Source organism: Rhinichthys klamathensis, unplaced genomic scaffold (genome assembly GCF_029890125.1).
Source record: "Rhinichthys klamathensis goyatoka isolate OS25496 unplaced genomic scaffold, OSU_Roscu_1.1 h1tg000021l_1, whole genome shotgun sequence".
NCBI lineage: Eukaryota > Metazoa > Chordata > Actinopteri > Cypriniformes > Leuciscidae > Rhinichthys > Rhinichthys klamathensis.
Genome location: NW_026606572.1, coordinates 560,162 through 577,842, shown reverse-complemented (window position 1 = coordinate 577,842; position 17,681 = coordinate 560,162). Strand labels below are relative to the sequence as shown.

Here is a 17,681-nt window from a genome sequence, read left to right as displayed (position 1 = left end):
ATCCAGGAGGATGGACTGGGGTAAGGCAGTGGAGGCAGGATGGCCTCCTCGTGCTCTGAGACCCTGAGAAGGCCCGTGTCGTCCTCGACGAACCGGAGGTTTCCTGCGAAGATGTCCTCTTCGGGGAATGCAGGATTGGAATGGTCCCCAGTAGCGCATCGCCATCACTGTGTCCCCCATCCAGGTGACACAATGCATCAAGGCCGAGCTTGATGCATTGTGTCACAGCAACTTTCAGACGGCCCCGCAGGAGTTTTGTCGGCAGCATAAGGCAATGCCAATTCTCCAGGTTCTCCAAAGTCTCTTCTGCGTCCTTGAGGCCCAAGCAGACCACACAGAATGGGTGAAGGTCTTTCACAGTGATCAGCGCACCACAGGCGCGCGGGCATGCCCATAATAGGCTGCATGGGAGAAGCGGCAGATTTGGAAAGCAACATACGGTGAAAAAATCTGTGGCAGGCAGCCGTGAAAAAGTGGAGCAAGTGTTGCAAGCACAGCTAAACTAGCTCATTAAAAATACTGTCACATCTGGCGGAGGCTGATCTAGATCTAGATTTATCTTCAGTTACCTGTTTCCTTTGTTCTAGTTTCCCGCCACTATCTGTTTTCATGGTGATTCCTTCACATAAAAACAGCTGTTTGCATTTAGTTCATTATCATTGTTTATTTAAGTCCATCAGATTGTTTTCATTGATTTTCCTGTATTGTTTGTGTGATGCACACTGTTTTGTTTGCGATTACCTTACCTTTTGTATCTACCTGTTTTTGCTTTATTTTTATAAAGACTGTTGTTACTTGAACATTCTTCGTCATCCATGGAACTAAAACGTGACAAAGACTACATGTTGTTATACATACGATAAATCAGTCATACTTTAGATTAGGGTCCAATTCTCACTATTAACTATGCTTTTGCCTCAAACTCCTAATTACTGCTTATTAATAGTTAGTAAGGTGGTTTCTGTACCGCGGAACTTCCTGAAAAACTTAAAGCACTACCGTTTAATTCAGTCTTTGTTTTATTGTGTTTATTTGTGAGAAAAGAATGAAATAGTACATTAGATGTCATATTGTGATAAATATAAAATTAGATACAAGATAAAAGAGCTCCCTATACAGGGAATCAGACTACACAAAAATATGTTGGAATTGTGAGGGAAAGTACCCAAGTTTTTGATACTGAGGTGGAGCCATATTACATTTCAAGGAAAGTCCCTACTGAAAGCAATGCCTAAGAACCATAAAAGGATACTCTACCCAAAAGTTAAAATTCTCTCATTTGCTCACCATCATGCCATCCCAGTTGAATTGAATTTGATATAATTACACATTTAAATGTCCATAGCACTGAGAAAGACAAAGCATGTCTTATATATAATTGATTGATGTTAACATGAACATTTCACCACCGTAAAATGAAATGGTCTGATTCCAAAACAAATTTTCTCACTTTAAAAATTACTTCAAGCTTTACTATATATATTTTTTTACATAAATATAAATGTACAATGGAGATTAGAGCTTATTGATTAAAATCAAGTATGATATTGTTGCACAAAGTGCAATAAAATCATTTTATTTCTATTATTTTGTTGTTGTATTGTAGTTTGGAACATACCTGTCAAGTATCCCGTTTTGGCCGGGAAAGTCCCGTATTTTACCCTTCTTTCCCGCCGTCCTCCCGTATTAGTGTTTTCCCGTAAATCTCCCGTATTTTAACCTGCGTTATTGAAAAATAATAATACCCCGGGCGGAGTAAAAAAAAAAAAAAAACATTCCCACTCGGAGCTCTGTCACTAGCCTTGCGATAACTACAGGTACTGTAGGTGGCAGTGTCGCGAGGTTAGTGCTCAGATGATGAGTGACAACGCGAAAAAAAAAAAAAAAAAAACAGAGTCGGATGATCTACGGCTACGCTATGATATGACAGAGCAAGGCACTCCTGCCAAAAAAACAAAACCCTCATGTACTAAATACCGCGATCAATGGGATAGCGAATTTACTTTTCTGAAGAGGAGCAGGGTGGGGGACAGTCACGGTCACGGTTAGCATCTCACACGGGGAAGGAGCATGGTACGAAAGATTGTTACAGAGAATAGGATGACGTTAGACAACAGAACTGTTTGCTACTCTCATGTAAAATTAACCACTCTGGCCCAGCCCACAAATACACTCCTTCCAAAACAGTTAATACAAAGTCTGCAAAAAATTTGTTCAATAACTCACTAAAAGAGTAAAGAAAAGTTATGTGAAATGAAAAGAAAAAACTGCAAATAAAAAGCAATGTGAAATGAAAATAATGTGTGGAATGAAAATAAAATGTAAATGTAAAGACAAGCAATGTTAAATGAACAGAAAATATGCAAATAAGCCTTTAAATAATGCTCTTAATATATATATACCATATATATATGTGTGTGTGTGTTTTAATTAACACCTGTCTTAAAATGTAAGGGATACTGGAGCTTGGTTGGGGTGGTGGGACTGATCGAGGTGGGCGCCGGAAAATTTCCCTTATTTTCAAATCCAAAACTTGACAGGTATGGTTTGGAACTTGTTTATTATATTTTCCTTTTTTATTTTATATTTCACATTGTTGTCGGTGTTGACAGGCAGAGAATGGAGAGGCGAGCAGGATCTAACTGCAAGTGCAAACAGTCCTTTAATTAAAATAAACAAGATAATCCGCAACAGGTTAAACATCCACACAATGAAACCCAAACACAGGGAAACACATTTAGAAGGGGGGTGAGCAAAGACAATGACCGACCAACACAGACTGAAAACCTGGGCTATAAATACACACAGGCTGACATGGGTAACAAGACACACCTGGGGATACAATAAAGGGGAACCAATAAACTACAAATGGACTACACAAACAGACACATGAAACTAAGGCAAGAAACATAACACAATAAAAGTCCTTAAACACAAAACACAGGGGAATGTGACAATTGTGTTATATGGCATTAATTAAAAAAAAGTTATTAAAAAAAGCACAGAGGACTGTCACATCTCATGTAAGTGTCACAACGTTACATCAAACTTCACAATGTGTTGACATTTACGTCAAGTGAACACATGGCCAGAAGTGATGGTTTCTAATTTAAAAAGTTTTAATATTGGCATTTCTTTATTTATTTTACTTATCATTGCAATTCAGAATACAATGGTTTATCAACTGTCATACTATGAATTAAAGTTGTGGTTTTTGAAGCATCATCTTTGAAGAACCAATCCACTTGCATTATATGGACTCAGAGATGGATAATTTTTTCTAAAAATCTCTGTTTGTGTTCTACAGAAGTTAGTCATATACATCTGGGATGATACAAGTGTGAACAACTAGAGAGAATTGTCGTTTTTGGATGAACTATCTGTTGTTTCCCAACCCTGTTCCTGGAGGCACACAAACAGTGCACATTTTGGATGTCTCCCTTATCTGACCCATATGTTTCTGGTCTTGGAGTTTTTACGAGCTGATGAGTTGAATCAGGTGTGTTTGATTAGGCAGAGTTGGAAAATGTGTAGTGTTGGTGTGCCAATTTTTGGGACCCACCTGCCTATGTTTACCCGACATCAAGATAACAAAAACTGAAACGTTTTTTTCTTTGCGGTTTCCGCATATAGACAACAGTGGTAAAACAATCCCGGTTTACACGTATCCGTGAAACCGATTAAAAACGCTGTAAAGAAACACTACGTGGCTATAGACTGAACACGAAATACGCATGCACATGATGTCACCGGTTTCACTAATTCTCGATTTTGTAGTTTACCCAGAGAAAAAAATGTATCCGTTTCAAAACCTTGTTCCAATGTTTTTATTCATTTTTAGGAATACTGAATGTTTTTTGTGCACGTGAGATGAGTAAATGCGTGCTCAGATTTAGTCTAGAACTACAATAACTGTAGTAGGCCTATCTCCTCTTAATCTTGATTTCTCCCAACATTGGGACAGGAGAGCTGTCAGTCAATAAATGGGAAAACAAAGTAACATGCGTTATATATTTGAAAAAGTAACACGTATTTTTTTGGAAATTTAAAAGTATTGTGTTACTTAACTAGGTACTTGAAAAAAGTATTTGATTATGTAACTTACATAAAATGCATTACCCCCATACGTGTTCTGAGTGGTTGGCTGTGGATGCAGCAGATGGTGACTTTCCTGCAACTGATCCTGAATCAGCTCTTTAAATGCTGAAAGTGTGCTTGACTTCACTGAAAAGTTGCAGGTGCAAACAGTTGAATGCATCAGTCATTACTCCTTGCATCATCAGCACAAGTAGGCTAAGAGACAGAAATATATCCTAGGAATAGGAAGAGGAGCTTAACCGTTAAATGCCCTAATTGGCATTTCACCGTTATAGATATATTTCAACAATATAATTTACAAATTACATTTGTAATGTTCATTTTACAGTATAATGATTTGTACTTCCTACACAAATGCCTTGTGTCTAAAAAAAACTAAAAACATCCTGTGTCCAATCAAATACAGATTAGAACGCCATTAAACTGGAAGACCACCCCTAACACAAACATTAACAAACTTGTCATATTTGCTCATAAGCATGTAAAGCCCGGCTCAATCGGCCCAATGGAGGCATCCGATCAGCAGGTGAAGGTCTCTGCGTGTTACTGTGTTTTCTCGTGGCAAAGTATTTTTGATTAAATGCAATACATTTTCTCATATGTATTCTCTCGTTATTTCATCTGACTAGAAAAGGTTTTTTAATGATATGTGTGCATCATTAAATATAAGCGAAAGTTTGACTATTCCTTTTAACTCTAATGAAATAATGTCAAAGTCAGTTAGAATAATCAAAATGTAACAATTTATTATGTCAGGTAAATGTATAATCAGTTCAAAGATAATCAATACAAAACATCAAATGCTCTAGAATATAGAGAAGACGAACCCGACATTAGGAAATAGGCTACGTGAAGCTGAGAGTCTCGGCGACTCAGCATTCACGGGCTGATCTGAGATACAGAAAGCCCTGAGCCCCTTGCTGCATTTCATTACATAGGCTAACAATGGATATTTGCATTCAGAAGTTTACAGCTTTTGGGGGTAGGACCGTTTGTCTATGAGACCACATTCCTTTGTGTGCCAGTTATCCCTAAACTCTTAAAAACCTTATTACCTTTTGTTTTTTTGTTTTACTTATTTGGAAATGAGACATTTATATCAGTCGCATTGAGACATTTTGAATGGTACTAAACATGTATAATACTCAATGATAATCATTAACATTAAACCATTTAGATTCTTGTGTGAATTTGGGTGATCTTCGCATGGGGGATGAGGGGGAGAAATGTAGATTAGGATGAGGGAGGTGAGACCTTTCGTCTCAATTGTGCACGAGGGGGAGTTCAAATGTTAATTTTCAGCCTCAAATTAGTTTTTCCAGTCTTACAGCATTAAAGCGTGGTATGCCATCATGCCAAGAGCTGCCTGAGGCCCTCAGACGAAAGAACGTTAAAGCTTATGAGCCTGCAGGAATATTAAAGTCTTTCCATCCCCTTCCACTGTACACAAGACAATCTACTATAGGGCTGCAAGATAAAATTGACAATGATCGATAATGGAAATAATTGACAACAATTTAAATGATCAACTAATCACGTCTGCGTGCTGTGCATGGAAACCATCCATCAATCAAAACACATATAAGTAGTGGAAGACACAGTGAGCTGCTGCGGGAAAGGTGCATAACTCCAAGTTGTCCGAAACATTAAATTACTGTATATTAGACGCTTCACGTTTTTACCGCAGCTTGCCCTGTCGTGCTTTGCCGGATTTAAGGATTTCGAGACGTATTTTCCTCAGCATAACTTAATTTTATGGTTATATCCTTATCTGTATAGATGACAACGAGCGAGTTTCCAGCTTAACACTAAAATGCTTCTTGTTAGAAATTAAGTGTTCTGTAGGTTTCAAATTCTACATGTAACACAAGTAATCATATTTTTTATGAGAGCAATAACAGTAAAGGGACTATTGTTGGAATAATCTAAAAGGGGTGTCTAATCCTGTCCTGCAGAGTTTAAACGTTTAACCTGCCCTGTCAATCATCTTGTCACAGTTAAAATCCTCCACATTCAATTTAATTTAATCTCCTACTGTTTCGGAGAGAAATGTAGTAGCACCGTCCTAAAGGATCTGTCTGCACTTCGGATAAGCGGAAATAGTAGAATCCGGTTATCTTGAATACTTATTTCAATATACTACAATTTGGGAAACACTAATTCTATTTTCAAATAATATTTAGGACGGATAGTATGCAGCACTGGACTATTATTGGGAGATACGAGGGTCTGTGGCTCTAGCATTGGAGAAAGCGTCCCTTGCACACTGAGGCCGAAATTCGCGTCCGAAATTTTCACACGTTAAAAAATAAATATGACCTCATGTTATGTCAATCACGGTTGGACACCGTCATAAAAAAAAAAATCGGATCGGGTTCGATTTTCTGCGTTTTTCGCATCCGTAGCAAGCAGTTTGAATGGTGTTTGTATGGTGTTTTGACAAATCAGAGCCACCGAATCACGAATACGAAAAAACGCATACGAAAATTTCGGACTCAGTGTGCAAGGGCCTTAACGGTCAACTTTGATCACGTGTGCCTTGATAGCCAATCACATTACAGCCTTGACACAGTTGTGCGACAGTCATTCATTGTTTGCGGATACTATAGAAATTAATGAGAAGTACCACAAACTGAATCATATCTGTCTCGCAATTGTCTGTGACTCTTAAAACAGCATTTTTTTTTTTGTCAGTGTAAACTAAAAATAAAGCAATCCAAAATGAATGTTCATAAAGAATGGCTTTTTGGCCAGTTCCATGTTTGGAGAGAGAAGTTCATCACAACTGAAAATCATACAGTAATGGTGGGAGTATTGGGGTTTTGGATGTTGGGGTTTTGCTCATTCAGAGCCCAGCACAATCACATTACTAATCCACATTACAACAAACAGTGCTTGAGGAGAACATGAAGCAATCTGTACAAATCCACAATGGAATGGTTCAGAAAAATGTTTTAAAAAAATCAGATTTTAATCTACGGTAGTTTCGAAATGAATAGGTTCATTCATCCTGGAAATCCCTCTAATATCACACAGTTGAAGGAATTGTGCACGGAGGAGTGGGAAACATTTTGAAAGAAAGAGGGGGGGGGGATTGTGTAGGATTTAATTTGAAACAATTTTCCACTCAGAAAGTGCTATTAAAATGTACTCCAATAATCTTATTATTGACAACTTTGATTTTTTTTTGTACAGCATACCAGCTGCTAAATGGTGTACTTATTTTTTCCATGCAAAACAACTGAATTTGTCAAATTGTCAGTTATTTGTTGTCACCTTCATCATTCAATACTGTCCAAAATCATATATCAATATGTCCACATATGTTGACAAAGGACACATTTCGTGGGGCGTGACTATAAGTTTTATATGGGGCGCCAGCAAAGGCATCTAACAACCAGCTTTAAATGCTGACAGATGTGATAATTCACATAGCACATGGAAACACCTGCTTATCAACTGCCGTTTTAAGATAATAAATATAGAAACACAAGCAGAGAACCTCTCCCTCACACCAGCGAAAGAATGTGTCCTTGTAACATCAAGGTCATACGACAGCTACTGGGCCTCATTCATGAAGCAAGAGTTCCTACAATGAATTTCTTAATAAATCATTCATAAACGATTGCATTAAACTGAATGTAGCTTTAATGTGTATTTTGATAAAATGCTTAAATGCACTGTATCTGTTGCTGAAGATTTATCTTATGACTACTCAGTTGACTAGTTTTTTAAATGTTATAAAATAGTATGACTACCTGTTCTGTTTGTTCTTTTCCTTTACCAAATACTGTGTGTTTGACTTCTGGCTGAAGTATATTCTTCTTGTTTGAAGAGAAGTTTAGAGTCCTTTTCCTTTGTTCTGTCCATTTTTTCTAGGTACTGTTGAAGTACTTCAATGCCAAGCATATTACAAGTATAAGTTTACATTTAAGGCTATGACTGAAGGTTGTTTGAATGCCGTTAGACATCAGCTGTGTGTATCTGTAATGTTAAACCTCTTATGTTTGACAACAATGTAATCATGATTCAGCAACCCGGTTTGTTGTTAGTAAACTGTTTGTGGAAACATTTCAATTGAAGGTTGTAGCCTGGGGTTAGTCGCTCGTGACATTTACTCACTATGGTTTATTTTCTAGATGTACGGAGCCCCTAAAGGGACAAGGTGATTGAAAAAAAAGTATATGTAGTGAAAATTAGTTGCCAATGCTTTTGAGCTCTCTTGCAAATGTTTTGCGTTCCCCTGAGAAACTTTGCGTTCCCACGCAAAAACTTCCACATTCCGCCGATGAACTGAGTTCACTCGCAAAGAGCTCAGAAGGTTTTGTGAGCGAATGCAAAGTTTCTCAGGGGAATGCAAAACATTTGCGAGAGAACACAAAAGCATTAACTTATTATTTTCTTATAACTTTTTTTTCACCACCATGTCTCTTCAGGGGCTCCGCAAACGTGCACATTAGACAGAAGAAAAAAGACACCAAGAATTTTATTTATTTATTATCAACTTAATTTTCTTAAGTTTTGTCTCTGGGTTCATGGCTACAGTATGGTTGCAGGGGTGGGGGTTTAAGAGTATGTGCTGCCTTCCTGTTCCCTATTTGATCATATCCTGAAGGATTATGGGTAGTGTAGGCATCTTCTAACTAGCCAGTGTGAGCAGGAGAGGTCATCTAGGGGAAGGTTGTTTCAGGTGTGTTTGACTTGCGTAGGCCGATCGGTGTATGACATCAAAGTACCGTGACAGCGATTGGTAAGTATACGGAGCCGTCAACACTTACGTTTTTTTGATGTCATACACCAATCAGTCACCGGGATTTTGACAATAACACATGTAAGACAAAACATGTTCCTGGATCAATATATTTGGATGATTCTGGAACAACATTCCAGCCCTAAAATGTTGTCCTAATCACATCCCTAACTCTAAACCTAACCTTTCCCATATGTTTTCCCTAAATTCAGATGGAAATGATAGGTGAATAACACTGATGTAGAAGCACCTAACCCTGGTTTTAAGCCTAACCTTGACATAAACTGTAAACAAATCTGATTGGTTGATCGGAACGTTGTCTCAGGATCAACAAAGACGTTGATTCAGGAACATGTCGAACTTAGTGAAAACTCATTCAACTACATGGATCGGTCTGCGCAGCACCGCTTCAAGTTGAACACACCTATTTTATGTTGTATATGGGAATGTATTGTTTATTTTTTTTCTAGTATTTTTGCTAATATTTATGTTAAAGGTCATATTGAATTTTATTGTCAATTGTTAGGTTTATTTCTGTACATTTATTTGAAATCCATTTCCCTTTAGGAGTGTTAATTGGTTTGACCCATGGCATAGAAATGGTTTATTCTGTCTAAAGTTAGTTCTGGAAAGGGACATAGCTGATGTTTGTTTTATGTAAATCCCCCCAAAAATTATGTAAATCAAATGATTGTTATATATAAATCATTTATACACTATAAATCCCTATAATAAAATATCACCTACTGCACCACAATCACTGAAATACATTTAAAATTAAATTCCTGAATACAAAAGATGCATAAAAATTAGAAAGATTTTATTACATTATGGTCAAAATATGTTAGCTGTCATAGCAATTATTGCTGATCATTACAAAGATAAATACATTTTTAGTTGAATATCTACAGCAGCATATCAAGGCACTTTCTTAGTATCTAGACAATTCCTTTTTATTTTTTAATAGACATTTTTTCTCAAACTTGGCCTGACTGGGGTTTTACAATCATTCTGATGAAATAATAGGACTAAAGGATCAAATGATGTTTAAGTATAACATAGACTGAATCAAATCAAAAGTTAGACATAACACTGATATGTTAAATACATTTTCTTAATGTAAATAAATCATTATAAATGGTTAAGTCAGACGGACACATACATAATCAAATTAAAGTAAAATACTAATAATGGATGGATAGTCACATGCACATTATGGCTGGAATGAATTGTGACCGTATAATAACATACGGTCACATGTTAGTTTTTGGACGCACTACCTGCATTAATGCACTATGAAGTACCAGAAGTCACAGTTTCAATTCTAAGAGCATTATTGTTGTTATAAAATAATCTATAACACTACAGCATAAAAATATGAGCCGTCCAGCATCCACAGTGTGACTGTAAAGTCTGTCTGTTAAACATATGACATTCATAGTACAACATAGTACATCATATTGTTTAGTACAGAATTTAAAGAGTAAAGCACTACATTACAACAGCATTCAAAACTATGGCAGGATCCTCAATGTCTCCTTTACTCTGGATCATCCGCAACTCAAGCTGAGCAGGACTGGGCTTTCGATCAGGACCGGCCACCTCTGAGAGACGCACCAAGGTAAGGGATGAGTTACATGAACATCATAGAGTACGAGTATCAAACTAAAAATATGCACAAAAGTTCAGCTATCAAATTGTGTCACTCACACATTCTCAGAAGCACTTTGCATTATCTGGTCTGTGCATAAGCTCTTACCTTTTGCATAAGTAATAGTCCTCTTAATGACATGGTGCATGACGGAAATGGTCTTTTCACAGGCTGTCTGTCAAAAATACATCGAATTGTTATACTTCAACAAAAACTGAAGTTTGAACACTCTTTTTTTTTTAAAAAGTAGCACTTATTTAGGACATTAGAGTGGCCCTGAAGTATTTGCACACTTACAGTAGGCCATGTATTTTTAAGGGTTGCTTAATTCACCACTGGCAAAATTGACTTTCAAATAAAACTTGGCTGCCTATGTGGTAGAAAGGCCTTTTTTTTTTTTTTTTTTCGTCTTTCCTGACTAGGAAAAAAAAAAGATAAAATGGGCTGTTGTCTTCCCTTTTGTCAAATAGGTTGGAAAACTTCAACACCCATAATGCACTGGGAATGTTGCCATCCAAAGCCACTCCCAGTCTGCTCCTATTGGATAGGTTTGACCAGAGTCAAATACCGCCTTTCTTGAGTAGTACATACTTTTTTTGCAAACTTTTAGTCACAATGAAAGCTTGTATTGTTCCCAGGTGCAAGAATTCAAAGAGTTTCCAGTGAAGGATAAAGAGCGTTGTAGGCAGTGGTTAAAGGCAGCAAAGAATCATAAATATGAAGAGAATGCAGATGAAAATCTGAAAGATGTCAACATTTAAAACTAACTACGAACAGTGTTTTAGGCCAAATGGAGGGGAGAAAACTGAAAACCTGCCATTCCATTTTCATCCACTTAATAAGAAAAATAAAAGGATCTTTTAATCCGTCTGAAGCAAAAAGTCATCGCATACAGGTAAGAAAGCTGCTGTAGAGTTCCTTTTGACCATAGTGCTGTTTAAAGAGTAGACAAAGTGTGATGCAATTTACAAATACAGTGATAAACCTACTCTAACAAAAACTGTTTTGTTAATAACCCTCTGTTGATCCGACTATCCGTGGGCCGGGATAAAAAAAATGCGGAAGTACAATCTCTATTTTTCAGGTGGACTTTTGCGACCAAGTAAACAGGAATTTCTCAACCCAGGTAACAGAGAAAGAGTAAACATTAGCTATGTTTCCATCCAAAGTTGCGAATCCAACTTATGCGCAAAATTAGAATATCGCATAAACCTTTTGCGAATAAAGCAAATTTCCATCCAGTGAGTCGAAGAGAACAAAATTGTGACTTCCTGATAATCTGGCACTAAATATCACTAAGAAAAGTAGGAGAAGGCCCTGTATATAATAATTTTCGTATATATATATATAATAAATTACTGCATCTCGGAGCGCACAGACGAAACTTGCTTTCGAAGGCGGATGCTGCTGTTTGGGAACAGTCGTGTAAGACAGTTCTGGGAGGTCATTATACTGAACCCACTTTGACGACAGACTTTGTTCAGGCGTTTCAGAACAACCAAAACAGCATTTCAGATGCTGTGCAAAAAGATTGGTCCGCTGGTTAGTCGTGCAATCGCGCAATATAATGATTTTTTTTTAATGCCCATTGAGGAATTTATTGGGTAAATGTGTTTCCATCGTAGTTTATGCGCATGTTTTCTTATCGGATAGAAAAATTAATCAGACTTAAATGAGCGCATACGTTTTTTATGCACATTTTTAGAATTTATGGCGTTTCCATTCAGTAGTTTTTGATGCGATATATGCGCATGTAAATAGGTGGATGGAAACATAGCTATTGTTCATTTACATATACACTACTGACATTCTAACAATACAAAGCAGGTTGAAAATTGGCAAACTCAGCTATAATTAGTGTGCCATCATCTTCTTTACCTTCAGATCATTTGGGTGGTGGTGTGTCCATGCCAGAAGCATCGCAGCAAACAGGTCTCCAGTTCCCACAAATACAGCATCTACCCTGGGGATGTCCATACGGATCTGTTGGGTCACCATGGAACCATCTGCTCTCACTGAGAAACAACATATATCATATGACATATGATATTGAGTATATCATTAAATTCACATTTAGGGATGAAACCCTTTGACTTAAAGCTGCTGTAGGTAACTTTTGAAAAAATGTATTTGCTAAAACTGTCATTATGTCCTGACAGTAGAATATGAGACAGATAATCTGTGTAAAAATCAAGCTCCTCTGGCTCCTCCTAGTGGTCCTATTGCCATTTGCAAGAAATACACGCTCCCGGTCAGAAACAACCAATAAGAGCCAGGAGGAATGTCTTAGCAGTGTCAATCACGCTCGTGTACGCGCTGATCACACCCCTCTCTTGCACAGCGCGAGCCGTCGTTCAAACTCAAGATTGCCGGCGTGCTGCAGCTGTGCTTATGACGGAGAAACAACCTAAACTGCCAATTCTCGAGTGACACCTGCTCATAAAACAAAGAGGTAAAAGGAAAAAGACTGATGACGATAAACAAGCGAAAAAGAAAGAATTACACAGAGCCCATTGACTCGGTGTCAAAACTCTAGCCGCATAACATGTAGATAAAATGTCACGCACTCTGCTAAGCAACAATTGAACCTGCTAATTCACTGGCTTGTCATGTTGCTGAAATAATGTACTAGCACACCTTATCTAGCATTATATATCGCTAGAATAATTACTTAAATACTGTAACGTTAGTTACCGTTATATTAACGTTATCTTACTAGCTATTTATAACTTATAGAAAGAGTGCAACGTTATAAAGTTACATGTAGGCTATTGCAAAATACATAATGATTTGAGGACCAAGTTTGTAGTCAAAGTATGGGCAGGCCATAGTCAATGTAAAGCATATTATTGACGTTTAGTCCCTATTAGTGAATGTGCCATATAACTTTTTATCCGCTGTTATCGGTGGCCCTGTTTACTAGCCTGCGCGTTCACGACAGGCTCCGCTGTGGAGGACGAGCTGTGGAGGGAGGGCTGAAGCGCAGCAGAGAGCAAGGGGGTGGGACCTGTAAGTTGTGCTTGTTCAAATTTTCAGGCTAAGTCAACGTTTTCTCAAAACTCCCTACTGCAGCTTTAAACCACTACTTAAGAATGATGCAAGTATTTGTATGTTTACACATTGTTCCTCATACCCACATTTCAGTTGCCCTATTTCGCATTTCCTAAAGAGTGCAACAGTGTCAGCCTACTTTTTCAGCGACATTGGTTCCAGAAGTATTTTTCCTCAATCATTTTTCCCATATATGGATTTTTAAAAAGTCTTAATTGATGCATCATAAGCCATAAACAAAACCAAACAGCTACAAGCTTAATCGCAACATTACAAACTTTTAGCACAAAAAATGGAAAAATTTCAAATAAGACAAAACAAATGCTCAAGATTGTGTACTTAATGAGGGAAAGAACTACAATCCCAAGAAGTATTGTGAACGACAATCAAATGAAAATTGATGGAGCAGCCTATTGATTTAAATATGTTGATTAAACATATCTAAATAATATATTTTACGTTTATTTCATAACACACATACATACAGAAATAGTATGAGATCATAAGGAGACTGAATATTACATCATTCACAGTGCTTCATGTAGTGGGTGGGCGCTAAAACGCTTTTGGTGCGATTTTCTTGTCACAATTCTCTGATTGGTGGAAACTTACCAGAAATTCTGCTGATTATTAAAAACACATGAAATAGGGCAAGGCTGATGGCTTTAACAAAATCATATACCATCAATTAACAACCTAATAGCTCACAGTAAGTCTATCTGTAAAGGTTATTTTTAAAAATGAGTTCCTCTATAAATATAAAATGGGACTTCCAGAACCTGACTGTTTATGGTTTCCGAGCAACATAGCAACATTAATATAGCAAGTAACATTATTATAGTAAGTGTGATCACAGATGTGGGTTTATCTTCCTCTTAAGGTGATGATACACTTTTTGGGCAATGTTGCTGTCAATGGAGAACCAGGTGAGACACAGGGCCCACAACCGATCTAAATGATCCAGATAGAAACTTGTTGCCCATTCTCAATGGGAAAGTGCCCAAGCAACATTGCCCAGCAACATTGTACACATTGCTGTGTATCTTTATCTTTACAACAGCTTTAAAAACTGCTCATCCAACTATACCACTATCAGTTATATAAACAGAGGCAAGCTGCCAGGCATGATCTTTGAATATGCAAAATGTAACTGTAAACTGAATTTTGAAATAGCACAGCTGCAACTTACTCAACCCAGATAATGAGTGATGATGAAAAGTATGAGGAAAGCATTGCAAGAGCATTAGGAGTTTTACTGCACTGGGTTTAAGTCCAACTGGGTATTGTGGTGGGACAATATGACAAAATCACCTCTTTTCTGGCTCCCCAGGGCGACCAGATACTGATCCCCCAGAGGAGAGGGCAGGTCAGAGCTGGTGATGACCACTGTGTCTGGACCCATCGAATGCAGCAGGTTCATCACCTGAAATACAACTTTCACGTTTCAGTAGGGTCTGTAGATGTACATTCAGTAATGTTGCTTAACGCAAAAAGTTTATTTCCATTTAATTTTCTCCTCTTCTTTAAAAAAAAAGCATAAATCTGGATTACAGCGAGGCATTTATAAATGGAAGTGAATGGCGCCAAACTCTAAATGTTAAAATACTAGTTAGCTGGGTTTCCATCCAAATGTAGAGGCAATCTTTTCAAAGTTCGCAAAAAAAAACAAAAAAAAACAAATGCGAATTAGGTGTGTTTCCATCAAGTTGTTCGAGCGGATGACGGTGGTATTGGTATCCTAGTAACCAACAGTAAATAAAACACCATCAGCGGAAACAGCCGATTAGTCGGTGGGTTTAATGTTCGCTATGTCAGAATTTATTCGGCAAATGCGTTTCCATCTCCCATTATTCCCATTAATGTCTTTTTCCAAAAAATGTAGCGTTTGCATCACTCGTTTCTGATGCGATAATATTTTATGTGCATAAAAGCAGGGTGATGGAAACAGCTATTGTTTCAATAGTATAGCCACAAGACATAAACAATATGCATGCTAATAACAAGATTTTTGTAAAAAAAATATATATATATATAAAATCACTAAAATGACAGTAAAAGTGTCAAGAATATCTTAAAGTTACCGTCACAGCCACTATTGCTCAGCAAAATTTAGTTGTTTCAATAGGAATCTGTGCGTTCTGGAGTTTAGAGTGTGGGCGAAAAAGTTCCCACGCAGATTTCACTCATTTTCAAGTTGGTCACGTGAATTTGCAGCGCTGCTCGTTTTGAAACTTACTTATGCGAGTTATACAATGCTACGCTATTGACAAAAAAAATATATTTTTTTTTTGCCCGCATAATTTCACTTACATATTGGGTTTACAGTACAGTTCAAATAAATTAAGTTTAAACAGAATTGATTTTTATAAAAATTTTAAATTAAAAAGGTTTTAAATAACTCCAAAAATTGGCCATATTTATGCCATATTTATATAATTATGCCATAAATCCTGGAATTTGAACATTAGATATTCGTTTAGGCAATGTCATAACTGTATATTACAGCGACTGTAACAAAGCTGTGAGTGGCGACAGCAGATACAGTACAACTGTGAAAAATCCCAGCACTGTTATATTATAAAACTCAGCATTCTAAGAAAGCCACTAAGCCAATCAGATTAGATTAACAGAACTAACTGCTTCATTAAGAGAACAGCTGATAGAAACTCACTTCAACGGCATCTTTTTCAGAACTTATGCTTCTACCAGTGAGGAGTCTGTGAGGGGAAACAATGAAATAAAATACTTACATGTGTTGTTTGTTATGACACACCAATGAATAGAGCCCGGAAATGAAACAAACTGCAACTGGGGGCTATTTGCCTTTCACAAATGGTCACAGGAGACACATGTGACGCATACTGACACCAGGTGCTCAGACCACAGCATCTGGCAGTACACTCTTGGACCATTGATTCATACACAAATACTGTACACAAATCAGCATAACTGAACACTTACTGTGCTTCAAACTGATTGGGAGTAATTATGTCAGCGACTGGCACTACTTTGTCCCTGTAGACAGGCAACATGTTCTCAGGAACATACTAGAAATAAAACAGGAAGTGATCAGCTATTTATAGAATAGAATAGAATAGAATGAGGCATTTATATAGCGCTTTCATATGTACTACTGTACACTCAAAGCGCTTTACAATCATATCAGGGAATCTCTCCTCCACCACCACCATTTTTAATTAAATCGAATTGGCTATCACCATAATTTAGAAAATTTAACCACATCTGATCACAAAGAAGTAGATGTTCTGCTAGATAAGGAGTTTCATTTTTGACTAGGAAAGTATAATGCAAATATTGTAGGGATTGTTATATATATATATATATGCTTACCATGGCCCCATTATCACCCAGCACCGGATCACACACTTGGAAGGCAGGGGGAGAAAAAACAGCAATGAACATAATACACTGTGAAACACATGTCAGTTATGCCTTACAGGCTTCCTGAGTTTGGACAATGACTCAAAATTCCATCGGCTCACACGACATGACATTCCCAAACAATGATATTCTGATTATATCCTGTTTGACTCATTACAGTAAAATCCCTAGCAGTCTATTTAGTCTTACTGAGTGGGCTATATTAATTTCAGATACAGCTGTTGTACAAACTTGCTACAGCCAAAAGATACACAGACACACTGATGTGAGCATGTAAGATATGCTGCTGCATAAATATATGTAAATCCAGTAGCAGATCTAGGCAGGTGGAGCTGTGGGAGGTGGAGGGTTTCAGAGGAACTCTGATGCAGGACCAGCGTACAATGAACACTGAACCAGACTATTTAAATGTTAGGAAAGCAATCTAATTGGCTGTAACTAGAAATGTATTGCATTATCTTACATGAACTAACAATGAGCAATATATTTTTACAGCATTTATTCATCTTTGTTCATTTGTGTTAATAAAAATTCAATGGTTTAATGTTTGTTCATATTAGTTCACAGTGCTAATGTTAAAAGACAAATATTTGATTTTAAAAACCTATTAGTAAATGTTGAAATTAACACTAAGATGAAAAATACTGTAAAAGTATTGTCCATTGTTAGTTTATCTTAACTAATGTTAACAAATAAAACAAATAAAAAAGTGTTACCAACTTATTATAT

The 17,681-nt window shown here is 37.1% G+C and overlaps 1 protein-coding gene across 1 annotated transcript in view; it reads right to left on the bottom strand.

Moving 5' to 3' along the window:
• Positions 1 to 9,647: 9,647 nt before the first annotated feature.
• The window catches only part of pdxka (pyridoxal (pyridoxine, vitamin B6) kinase a), a 46,020-nt gene continuing 37,986 nt past the window's right edge, over positions 9,648 to 17,681 (bottom strand). The window contains exons 5-11 of the mRNA XM_056240876.1: positions 16,902 to 16,936; positions 16,512 to 16,597; positions 16,222 to 16,267; positions 14,862 to 14,973; positions 12,378 to 12,514; positions 10,608 to 10,674; positions 9,648 to 10,452 (exon numbers count right to left, since the gene is read on the bottom strand). Coding sequence (XP_056096851.1) covers positions 10,340 to 10,452; positions 10,608 to 10,674; positions 12,378 to 12,514; positions 14,862 to 14,973; positions 16,222 to 16,267; positions 16,512 to 16,597; positions 16,902 to 16,936 — 596 coding nt within the window. The 3' untranslated portion in view covers positions 9,648 to 10,339. The remainder of the gene's footprint in view (positions 10,453 to 10,607; positions 10,675 to 12,377; positions 12,515 to 14,861; positions 14,974 to 16,221; positions 16,268 to 16,511; positions 16,598 to 16,901; positions 16,937 to 17,681) is intronic.